Source organism: Abramis brama, assembly GCF_963993115.1.
Source record: "Abramis brama genome assembly, chromosome: 3".
Taxonomy (NCBI): Eukaryota; Metazoa; Chordata; class Actinopteri; order Cypriniformes; family Leuciscidae; genus Abramis; species Abramis brama.
Window position 1 is genome coordinate 7,127,648 of NC_139965.1, and position 12,984 is coordinate 7,140,631.

Consider the following 12,984-nt stretch of genomic DNA (forward strand, 5'->3'; position numbering starts at 1 on the left):
ATTAACGTGGCTATAATTCTGAATGCTTGGACATGTTGAACATAATTATTCATATGTCTGCAGTGTCATAAATACATCTCTGACGTTTATAACAAACCAAACCATTTGAAAATCGGTAGACAATTTAGCAAGTTATGGATATTTAAAAGTACATGCACCATTAAAACACAATGTTACGAGTGAGCGAGCTCCCTGTGGTAAGATGGCCGCCGTGTGCGGAAGTCGATCTCCATTGGCCAGCAACGCGGACGAGACATCTAGCCTTTATTATATGATTTATGGCTGACAGTACCTGCCAATAAAACCGGACGTCTGCTGCCGCTAATAACCGGAAGTCGGAGGTGGATGCGGCTTTTAGCCAGGCAAATAAGTTATTATATCAATATACAATTTTTGTGCTTATTTAAATAAAATACTTCTATTAGTAATTATTTTATATTATTTATTTAAAAAAAGGTTTATCAAATATGAATCAAGTAATGAAGATCATAGACATAATACAAAAAAACAAACATTAAGCTACACTTGAAATTATGAATTTGTACGTGTATATAATTTATGAATGAGTGTACATGTTTGTTAAATAATGAAATATATACATACAGAAAGAAATGAATAGCCTATGTAATCATATTGTATATTTATTAAATATACATAAATATTCATTAAACTTAAATAATGAGACCAGGCAAGGGCAAAATTCCTTTCAGGATAAATCTCTCAATGTGTCCAAATAGGCCCTACTTTATCTTAATTAAATTATAAATATTGTAGCTGATAAAGGTTTTTCATAAAAAATAAATAAATTGAAGTGTTCAGTCCAGTTGTTTCAAATGGTTTTGTAGAGTTTAAGAATGTTTGAGCAATGTGCATGATTGTCAACAATCTGGCCTTATCTTAACATGACGAAACGCGTTCCTGCCAGCTAGAAACGAATGCGAGTGAGCAGCAGATACAGAGTGCTTTAATTTCACGATCAACCTCGTTTTATTGTAGTCCTAAGGTGAACTCAAAAAGGCATTATTTTTCTTTGAAGCAACAAAGGCTAAATAATTAGTTCCAGTTTCTTTTTGTAATTGGTGCGGATGACACGCAGCAAAATAAAATATATATTATAAATATAATATATAAATTATGAATTTGTACGTGTATAAATATAATTTATGAATGAGTGTACATGTTTGTTAAATAATGAAATATATACATAGAGAAAGAAATGCCTAAGTAATCAGATTGTAAATTTATTAAATAAACATAAACATTCTTTAAACTTAAATAATTAAAGTCCAGGCTAAAAGAAAAAAAAAAAGAACATTAAATTGTCTCATCAATGACCTTTATTTAAAATCATATTTTGCTATAATTTAAGTTCAGTACTTAAATACATTCTTGTCTTTTGTTTAATAAAGCAGCTGTAACTTTTGAAACAGGCTTGGTATTTGTTGTTCTGAAATCAGAATGATCGACAACAATCCTGAACTAGATGGTATGTAGAAGTATGTAGACAAACTGGCTTGAAAAAGAATAGCCAGAAAGTTTGAAAAAGTTTTAAAATGTTCTGGTTTAACATGATTGACCATGTTTCTAGTGTGGTTTACTAGGTATCGCCGGCGCCACCATTGACGTGATTGGTTGATGCCCTGTTGGACGATACTGATTGGCTGCCACGAAATGGCAGGTCTCTCCTAATATGGCTGGGCTTCCGGCTGTCAATGGCAGCTACTTTCTGCTGCCAGCTGCTGAACCCCTACTGGGTGTAAGGTAGAAAAATTAAATAAACTGTGGTCCTGAAACTACAGCCTCAGGTATTGCAGGAATATAATATTGCTTGACGTGCTCACCGTTGTACTCTTTTACACAACAGCGAGAGGCTCGGAGTAACTGTCCTCTGAAAGCAGCAGAAATCAGTGGTGAGAAGCAGCAGTTTGCCTGAACAACACTCGTCTCACTTGGATTTTCTGAATAAATGGATTTCCTAACGTATAAACTGGGTCAAATTGGAGGACACAAGTGAATTTTTTTATTTTTTATTACATTTTACCAAACCCATACTACAAAAGAACCAAAGAATCATGTAAAACCCAGTAAACTTCAGATATAGCGTGACATTAGAATATTAGAATAGAACTTATGTAAAATAAATTGAATAACACTCTCTTAAATATTTTTATTTTATTAGACATTTTCATTTAAATTAATATTTGATTAAACATGGACAATTACTTTCATTGTTGCTGCTATTATAGTCATTTAGTAAATATAAGCATTTTTAAATCTTAGACAAGTGAAAACTGGGTGATTAATGAAAATGTAGCCTAATTGGTCATATTTACATAATCAGGCAATTATGTTCATCCATCAATGCAAAGGATCTTTGTAAATTGTGTCCCGTACTTAGTTCTGGATCCGTGTTGTTTAGACGCCATACTGGGAGTTTCACGCTGCCTTTCTGCTAGGATTAGTTCACTTCAGAATTAACATTTCCTGGTAATTTACTCTCCCCCACGTCATCCAAGATGTTCATGTCTTTATTTCTTCAGTCGAAAATTAAGGTTTTTCTGGAAAAACAATCCTGGAATGTTTTCCTCAAAAACCTTTTCTTTTTTTTTCAATGGAAAGAAAGACATGAACATCTTGGATGGTTTGGGGGGAAATGTCGGGAAATGTTAATTCTGAAGTGAACTAATCCTAAAGTGAATAATAAACTAAATAGAAAGAGAGAAATGCTGATGTACAGGTAAGTAAGCTGGGAAGGCTGATCCCCGGAGCCGGCATCGCAGCCGTTGTGTGTGCTGACGCGCCAGGAGATATACTTCAGCCATTAACACCAGACAGAAGGATATTCACATCACCATACGGAAGGAAGCGTAAATTGATGGAGACGCATAGGTTACTGTAAAGCTACGTCTTAGTGCTTATCTTGGCAAGAGCGAGAGTTTCAACATCTACTCTTGTGTAAAAGACTCAAATCTCAAAACTCAAATCTTGAGTTAAATAAACATGAATAAATATGAACATGAAATAAACCAAACCAAGAAAAACATCTCTAATAAACACTTAATAATTTCAACAGTTATTCTTTTATACAGAATATTTGATACAGAATAAAACTATGTTATGTAATTACTCAAACAAGCGAACTAGAACAAGCAACAGTATCATTGTCAAGCTTTCACTAACAGACTAACAACACAAGGTTATGACAAATATAAAGCTTATAAGAAGAAGAACGAACTACAATATTTTCAAACCACGTTAAAGGACAAATAAATGCTGACAGAACATTCAAACATGTGGACAGAATTAACTCTTTAATATCAGATTGAAGTTTCTTCCTCTGTTATGGCGTACTGACTCTGGTCTTCAGCAGATGAAACTGAAATACACATAAATCATTGATTCAGTGAAGAGAGAGAGAGAGAGAGAGAGAGAGAGAGAGAGAGAGATCAGACAGAAGTTTTACGTGTGTGTGTGTGTCAGACAAAAAGTTTTACCTCTCGCTCTGTAACATTTGTAAAGCAGCACGACTGTCGCTAGCAGATACGGAGAAGCGGCCAGAAGAGAACTGAGGGTTTTGAGGACAGAAATCTGACCTGAACGTGACACTGGAAAACAGAAACACAAGAACATTATTGAGCAACATTACAGAGCTCTGAAGGGCTTTCAGAAAGTTTCTCGAGAAACCCAAAGTTTGTGAGTGAATATAAAAGCTTCGGTAACACTTTACAATAAGGTTCCTTTATTAAACATTAGTAAATGTATTAACTAACATGAACTAACAATGAGCAATACATTTACTACTGTTTTTGTTAATCTTTGTTAATGTTAGTTCACAGTGCATTACCTAATGTTAAAGGGATAGTTCGCCCAAAAATGATATTTAAGCCATGATTTACTCACCCTCAAGCCGTTCGAGATGCATACGTCAATCTTTTTTCAGACGAACACATTTTCAGTTATTTTAGAAAATGTCTTAGATCTTTCAGTGGTTATAATGTGAAGCAATGGGGTCCAGCTGATTCACGTTCGAAAATGTACATGCATCCTTCTCAAAAATAATCCATCCGGCTCCAGGGGGATAAACGAAGGCCTTCTGAGGGTAATCCGTGCGGTTTTGTCGTAAAAATATACATATTTAAAACTTTATAAACTAAAATAACTGGCTTCCGGTGGCGGTCCGTGCGCGTTCATGGAGATGGAAAGCGTCGTGACGTAGAACGAACGTTGAGTTTTGTTTTGCTCTGCTCTCTGGCTGCGCTGTCACGTTCGTTCTACGTCACGACGCTTCCTACGCTACGTCATACGTCATACGCCACTGAAGACTGGAGTAATGATGCTGAACATTCGGCTTTGAATAAATTACAGTTTACAATATATTCACATAGAATTTTTGTTTTATTGTAATATTTCATATGTAATAATACTGGAAAATGAAGGTTTTAATGCATTTTTGGTAAAATAAATGCAGCCTTGGTATCAAACAAATTTTCAAAACATTAAAAAAATATCAATCCCAAACTTCTGAATATTTTATTTTATTATAGTTTAAATCTTGATATTATCTGTGCAGTATTCTGATATTCAGTTAGTTTATGCATAATCGTATGACTGAATTCTCAATTCTACTATGTTTTAATCTTGAACAGATTGTTATTTATTGTGTTTTATAGTTGTAAGCGTGATTGGACTCACCATGTACAGTGATGTTTCGAGGACGCCGTTTCTCTCCAGATTCAGACTCACACCAGTACACTCCAGTGTCAGATGTGCTGAGAGAGTCCATTACACATCCAGATCCTGTTTGATTTGCACAAGTTTGTGTGTCTTTGTCTGTGTATCTTCTCACTGTCCATCCAGCAGAGTTACTCTGATCCTCACAGCTCAGAGAGAGAGAGTCCGATGAGAAGTGTTGACTTCTGCTGGGATTGATGACCAGAGACACTGAAGCAGAAACTCCTGAAAAGAGGAAAATCTCCATCAAAACTGACAGCACAGAGACTGCAGTGAAACACAGATCCGGATGAGCACAAGCAGAAACCCTCACCAGTGAGCCACAGTGTGTGTGAGCTGCTGTTGTGTGTGTAATAGGCTGGTCGTCCTCTCTCTGCTCTGCACGTATAAACTCCTGTGTGCTGTAGAGCAGCAGGACTGAGAGTGTAAGATCCTCCAGCTCCTCTGCTGCTGTCTGACAGATTATCATGATCTCTGAACCAGCTGAACGTCCAGCCTTTAGAGGAGCCTGAAACCTCACAGGTCAGAGTCACTGATTCTCCTTCAGTCAGCCACGGCTGTGGAGACACTCGCACTGATGCCTGAGCTTCAGCTGAACAAAACATCACGAGTTACAGAGCCGTAGAGAAACTGATGGAGAAGCTGATCACAACAAACACACACTCACCTGAGACAGTCAGTGTAACAGCATCACTGCGCTGAGAGCTTTGAGTGTGTATCTGTCCTGTACAGCTGTATTTACCGCGGTGAGAGAGATCAACACTGCTGATGTTCAACTCTTGTGTTGAGGTTCGGCTGACAGTGTTTTTATATTGGTTGTTGGTTCCCTCTATTTCCCATCTGTATGTCCACTCAGTGTCTCCTGCCCACTTTATATCACATCTGAGAGTGACTGTTTCTCCTCTAAACACTCGTTCATCAGGTCGTACCGTCAGCACAGCTTTAGGACTCTCTGTACAAACACAGATTATTACATTTAGTTTCAGAAGTTGTATAGATATTGTCTCTGATCTGTATTTGTTGCATCACACACTACAGTCTCTCTCACCTGTAACATTTACCCACAGTACATCACTGTATTGTGTGTAATAGACTGGTTTCCCTCTTCCAGCTCTACACCAGTACTGGCCTCCATCAGACACTGAATCAATCTTCAGGCTGTAGGAGTTTGTTTCTGTCTTCTCTGTCTCAGGGTTCAGTGTGTGTTTGTACCAGTAAGAGTCCCAGTTTCCAGTGGATGGATCCATGTGACAGGTCAAAGTCACTGTGTTTCCAGTCAGTGCAGCTCCTGCAGGATCTGATGTGAGTTCAGGCTTCGGCTTTAGATCTGCAGGAGAACAACGACAGATTCAGATCCTCGAGACTCAAATACATGAGCATTTAAATTACTAAAATAATTGCTTCAGTCCTCTTATTGGAACAGATGTGGCTGATACAGAAGTGCATAAGAAAAGAGTTGAGCTCCACATTACCCCTTCACTGTCACCCCTCTTTATCACAGAGACATGAACATCACTATCCAAACTTAAATAGTTGTAATTCAAGAATGATTTGGAATATAGACCTATGACTGCTCTTGTTTTAAAGAAGACATTTGGAAGATTTTTGTAGAAGTGAAAATTATGAAAATGCATAATGTAAACAATTATTTAAAATATATATTTTACAAAACATGTTTTACTTTAAAACTGCAAAAAAAAAAAGAAGATCTTTCAGTGAGATTTAGTTTGGGCGCAGTACCAAACCTTTTCACTAGAGGACAGCCAAGCTCTGTTAATGACCATATAAGGACGCCTGCATTTCCATATGTGTTTAGAGTGATCTGAACCATATATTTCCATAATGTTCATACAATTTATGAAGGAACCAGCTTCCAGAAGAGATCAGACGTGCTCCTACAGTAGTCACATTCAAATCCAGACTCAAAACACTTCTGTTTAGCTATGCATTTACTGAATGAGCACTGTGCCAATGTTCGTCCGACTGTTTGTACTGTACTGTATTTTATTTTTTATTCTTCTTAACTGTTTTAATTATTCTTATTTCTTGTTATTATTTTAATTTCTTCTATGTAAAGCACTTTGAATTGCCATTGTGTATGAAATGTGCTATATAAATAAACTTGCCTTGCCTATATTTCCATAATGTTCATACAATTTATGAAGTAGACATCTATTGAGAAGTAGTATGAGCAGTTTAACAGTATCTGATTTACATTCAACCTTTAATAAACGCATAAAAAACACGTATGTGCGTTACAGCTCGCCGCCACATCACAAATCAAGAATCTGTAGTGAATGTGAAAGACATAATTCACCTTTGTTATTAAGTGTAGTTCTGTACACTGTTTTTCTGCATAACTGTTCGGGGATCGCGGTCCCTTTAAGATGTTGGGAAGGCGTGATGACGCAGAACGCTGTTCAGCGCCATTGATCTGTGGTTTTGTTTACATTGTAAAATAAACGACACACGCATTCGTGTGCTCAAAGTGAGAAGTTGTCTCTTGCAAATTACTGCAATTTCCACACTGGTGACCCCGACATTAGTCTGCTGGACGTATCCAGAGACACGACGCGATCATGACCGCGAACGCTGTCACCCTCAAACTCCCCGAATTCTGGGAATCGTCAGCATCTGCATGGTTCGCCCAGACTGAAGCGCAGTTCGCGCTGCGTGAGATCACCGCGGATACGACTAAATATTACTACGTTGTGTCCGCTCTCGGAAATTCAACAGCATCCAGGGTGGTTAGCCTTCTTACAAATCCTCCCGAAAATGAGAAGTATAAAGCACTTAAAACCCACCTGTTGAAAACGTTTGAACTGTCGGACACTAAGAGAGCCAGCAGGCTTTTCTCACTTCAAGGACTGGGTGACAGCAAACCGTCTGAGCTCATGGACCGTATGCTGGATCTTTTGGGCGAACACAGACCTGACTTTCTTTTCATCCAGCTTTTCCTGCATCAGCTGCCTTCCCAAGTGAGAGCTGCATTAGCCAACACCACAGTCACTGACTGTCGTAAACTAGCTAAAGAGGCTGATAAATTTTTCCTGGCGAGTCAGGGACATTGTGCGGCTGCGTTTTTCCCCGCACATATCTCTTCAGTGACACATGACGACTCCACACTCATTGCTGCGACTACTTCTCGTCGGCAGCAGTTTTCTGGCACCCAACAGCTCTCAGAATTGTGTTTCTATCATGCAAAGTTTGGAACCAAGGCCAACAAATGCCGTCCACCATGCAGTTTCAGTGTTTCGGGAAATGCCAGGGCCGGCGCTCAGTAGTGGCCATGAGTGTCGGCCGAGTAGGCAGGCTGCTTTTCATCCACAATAGCATCTCCGGTCGCCGTTTTCTGTGCGACACGGGAGCACAAAGGAGCGTTCTGCCTGCATTCCGTTTGGACATGGTGACCGACAGCCACGGCCCCCATATGGAAGCTGCCAACGGTAGCCCCATCCGCACATATGGAACGAGGTATGTCGAACTGTGTTTCGGAGGACAGCAGTTCGGTTGGGACTTTATTACTGCAAAGGTTGCTGTTCCCCTCCTCGGAGCTGATTTTTTGTGTGCACATGGACTGTTGGTAGATGTTAAGAACCGCCGTCTGATTGATGCTGTCACGTTTTGTTCTTATACGTGCACGCTCAGCGAGGCTGACCCTGTCCGACTGTCTAACATGCTCTCAGCTGTGATGACTTCCACCGTCTACTGGCCAGTTTCCCAGCCCTCACTCAGCCCACTTTCTCTGCATCTACTGTGAAGCATGGTGTGGAGCACCATCTTGCCACCACTGGTCCACCCGTTTACGCCCGCGCTCGGCTCCTCGACCCGACCAAGCTTGCCGTTGCAAAGGCTGAGTTTGCAAACATGGAACGCCTGGGCATAATACGCCGATCCGACAGCCCATGGGCATCACCCCTCCACATTGTCCCCAAACCTGGCGGCGGCTGGCGCCCGTGTGGCAACTACCGGCGGCTTAATGAGGCAACGGCACCTGATCGATACCCAGTCCCGAACATACAGGACTTTTCAGCACACCTGGCTGGCAAGGTAATTTTTTCCAAGGTGGACCTCGTCCGGGGATATCATCAGGTGCCGGATCACCCACGGGACATTCCCAAAACAGCAGTGATCACGCCGTTTGGTCTGTTTGAGTTCCTGCGCATGCCGTTCGGCCTTAAAAACGCCACCCAATTTTTCCAGCGCCTCATGGACTTGCCTTTCCTTTTTGTGTACTTGGATGACATCCTGGTAGCAAGCACGTCCAAGTCTCAGCACCTGGCGCACCTCCAAACCCTTTTTGAGCGGCTTAGCCACCATGGACTAATTGTCAATCCCGCCAAGTGCCAGTTTGGTCTCTCCACCATCGACTTCCTAGGACACAGAGTCACTAAGGACGGGGCAGTTCCTCTCCCATCAAAGGTGGAGGCAGTCATACAGTTCCCACGCCCACCCACTGTCAAATCCCTGCAGGAGTTCCTCGGCATGGTAAATTTTTATCACCGCTTCATCCCTCAAGCCGCTCAGCTCATGGGGCCTTTGCACGAGGCCCTGAAGGGTAAACCCAAACACGCTGTGGACTGGACTGAGAGCAGAGTCAAGGCTTTTGATGCCACTAAAACAGCACTAGCGAACGCCACCATGCTGGCGCATCCTTCTCCTACAGCCCCCATTGCCATCACCTCGGACGCCTCGGATTACGCTGTCGGCGCTGTTTACGAGCAGTGGGTAGGCGGGGCCTGGCAGCCGCTGGCTTTCTTTCCCGTCAGCTGCGCCCTTGTGAGCGGAAGTACAGCACTTTCGACCGGGAGCTGCTGGGTCTCTACCTCGCCATTAGACACTTTCGTTCGCTGCTAGAAGGCCGACACTTCACTGCTTTTGTGGACCACAAGCCGCTGACTTTTGCCATGGCCAAGGTGGCTGAGCCGTGGTCCGCCCGCCAGCAACGGCATCTGTCTTACATTTCTGAGTTCACCACGGACTTGCAGCACGTTGCCGGTAAGAGCAACCACGTGGCGGACTGCCCATCACGGGCCGTGGCAGTCCATCTTGGTTTAGACTACAACCACATGGCTGCGACTCAGACCACAGACCCAGACGTGCAACATCTGAAAAACTCTACTACTGGGGAGCAGATTGAGGACGTGGTTTTTGCCGATGCCGGCACAACGCTCCTGTGTGACATCTCCACAGGTAGTCCTCGGCCAATCGTTCCCTCGGGGTGGAGACGACAAGTGTTTGATGCCATCCATGGTCTCTCCCACCCAGGGGCGAAAGCTTCACAGAGACTTGTTGCAGCTAAATTTGTTTGGCGCGGCCTCAAGAAGGACGTTAGGGACTGGGCTAACACCTGTGTTGAGTGCCAACGGGCCAAAGTACACCGCCACACTAAAGCCCCATTAGAATCATTCCCGGTTCCTGAGAGGCGTTTTGACCACGTAAACGTGGACCTGGTTGGTCCTCTGCCCTGCTCTCAAGGTTTCACATATTTGTTAACCATGGTTGACAGGACCACCCGCTGGCCTGAGGCTGTGCCACTGACATCTGTGACGTCTGTCGAGATGACACGGGCATTTATTGGCACCTGGATTGCCCGTTTTGGTACCCCTTCAGATATTTCCTCTGACCGAGGTGCGCAATTCACGTCTGAGCTTTGGGACGCTGTTGCACAGAGCCTCGGAGTGAAACTCCACCGCACGACTGCATATCACCCACAGGCTAACGGACTCTGTGAACGTTTTCATAGGTCGATGAAGGCTTCCCTGCGTGCCAGCGTCAAAGACAGCAACTGGGTCGACAAGCTTCCGTGGGTGATGCTGGGCATCAGGACTGCACCAAAAGAGGACCTTCAGTCCTCATCCGCGGAACTTGTTTATGGACAGCCGCTGCGAGTGCCAGGGGATTTTGTCCCTAACACCTCCGTTCCCTGGTCTGCTTCTCTCCAGCGGTCTACTCTACTGGATAATGTGAGGCTTTTTGCACCCATCCCCACTTCCCGTCACGGCCTCCCTCAGTCGCACATCCCCGCAGGACTTCAAACAGCCGACTATGTTTTCATTCGTCACGATGCCCACAGGGGACCACTACGCCCGCCCTACGAGGGCCCATTTCGGGTTCTGGAGCCAGGGGACAAACACTTTGTGGTGGACAGGGGTGGCAAACCGGAGCGACCGCCTTAAACCGGCTCATTTGGACGTGGCCAGGCCCATTGACCTGGCCCAGCCCCCACGACGCGGACGGCCTCCTGCTCTGCCCCCACCTTGTGTTCCCATCCCACTCAAGCCTCCCACACTCCATGCCCCTCACCCGTGTAATGACGTTACACCGGCTGCATTGGGGTCTCCTCGACCTTCGGTACAGCGCAGTCGTTGTGGCCGGTTGATACGCCCACCTCCACGTCGACTGTTTTGTTTTTCTGTTATGGTGAATTCTGGGGGGACGTGTGTAGTGAATGTGAAAGACATAACTCACCTTTGTTATTAAGTGTAGTTCTGTACACTGTTTTTCTGCATAACTGTTCGGGGATCGCGGTCCCTTTAAGATGTTGGGAAGGCGTGATGACGCAGAACGCTGTTCAGCGCCATTGATCTGTGGTTTTGTTTACATTGTAAAATAAACGACACACGCATTCGTGTGCTCAAAGTGAGAAGTTGTCTCTTGCAAATTACTGCAATTTCCACAAATCCATCATTTGTTTCATGATATTTAAAACCTTTTCAGACCTTTTTTCCACATAAATTGAATTGGTTTTATCTTTTGAACTGTTGGCATGAAAACGAGTTTCTACCAATCAGTGGCGGTTCTACATTGAATTACATCCTGGTCGAGACCCCCTTCGAGCGATAAATTAGTGCTCCTCTGTCATTTATTTTGAAAATCACTCAGCAAGGTTTCAAATTATACATAGTTTGTCAGTAGGCCTATATTACTTTGGGTTTTTACTAAGATATTATTGTTTAAAATATATAATGGCAAATGTCCCACCTGTGGGTCATGTGACCCTGCAGTCTCTCGATTGGTTGTGTGATCATGATCATAAATAGAGAGAGTTTAAGAGGACAATGATGATCAACTCACCCTTCACAGAGAGAGAAACAGCAGAGCTTGGTGTTGATGAGTTTGGTCTTCCATCTATCTGTCCTTTACACCAGTACTGACCCTGATCAGACTCAGTAGCTCCTCTGATAGTGAGAGTGTCTCTGTTTACAGTGTAACGATAATCAGACGTCTGTAACTTTACACTGTCTTTATACCACTCATATCTCCAGTAACTGTAAGACTTTATCACACACTTCAGATTGACTGTTTCTCCAGTGAATACAGAACTGTCTGGTGTCACAGTCACTGTAGATGTGGGCAAATCTGAGAAGAAAGACACATATGTCAATATTTTATGTCAACTAAATAGTTTCATTCAAATTCCACTGAGAAATTTTAGAGCTTAAAGGAGACATATCATGATTTTAAATTGTTCCTTTTTACATATAAATGATACATTTGTAGTCTATATAAAGCGGAACTGCAATGCTTGGGTCTGAATTCCTCATTATTATAGCTCCACAGGCCCCTTTTCTACCCCTTTTCTGATGTGCGTCTGAGAGCAACTCGTTTTAGTGCGGTCTCTTTATATACAATTGAGACACTTCAGACCCCGCCCCCTCTCCAGGTTGCAGAGGTTCGACTCCACCCCGCTCGGCCATTTTTGTAGTCTGATAGCAGAGATACGATTATCTAGCGGAACAGAAACTTTTTATTCACACGTCATTAACAAAATGTCAACAACGGAAGACTTGTCCAGCCAGCCTTACATGTTCGAGCCAGAGTCGGAGCCGGAGCGAGATGAAAATGAAGACGACGAACCTGCAGAACAACGTCTTCATATGGATGTATCGCAATGGTGTGTTACTGTATTTACACATGAAACTTTGGTCTTCCGACCTTTTACCACCGTGTCGATTTATTTTGATTAATATGTGCGAGGGAGAGAGAGCAAGACAGCGTCTAGTTTGGAGACGGTGAAGTCTTAACACAGAGAGAGAGAGAGAGAGAGAGAGAGAGAGAGAGAGAGAGAGAGAGAGAGAGAGAGAGCGACCGGGTCTCTGCTCGTTCTTTCAGTTAAACATGCGCCACAAGCGCGGCAGTTCATCTACATTAGACGGTGTAATTAAGCGTGTGGGTTACTACTTACTACATCCAACAACCGAACATTTTAACTTACCCTCTCGTATCTTCTGCATCCTTTAGCTTGGACTA

At 42.9% G+C, this 12,984-nt stretch overlaps 1 protein-coding gene and 1 long non-coding RNA gene across 2 annotated transcripts in view; both read right to left on the reverse strand.

Moving 5' to 3' along the window:
- Positions 1-12,984, reverse strand: part of LOC311079877 (Fc receptor-like protein 5) — a 106,059-nt gene that overhangs the window by 57,899 nt on the left and 35,176 nt on the right. Inside the window, exon 5 of the mRNA XM_084109600.1 lies at positions 11,809-12,093. Within this exon, the coding sequence (XP_083965726.1) occupies positions 11,809-12,093 (285 nt within the window). The remainder of the gene's footprint in view (positions 1-11,808; positions 12,094-12,984) is intronic.
- Positions 2,158-4,309, reverse strand: LOC311079211. Its single transcript, XR_014605357.1, has 2 exons — positions 3,495-4,309; positions 2,158-3,376 (listed from the first exon to the last, which is right to left on the reverse strand). It is a non-coding gene; the product is annotated as an uncharacterized lncRNA (long non-coding RNA).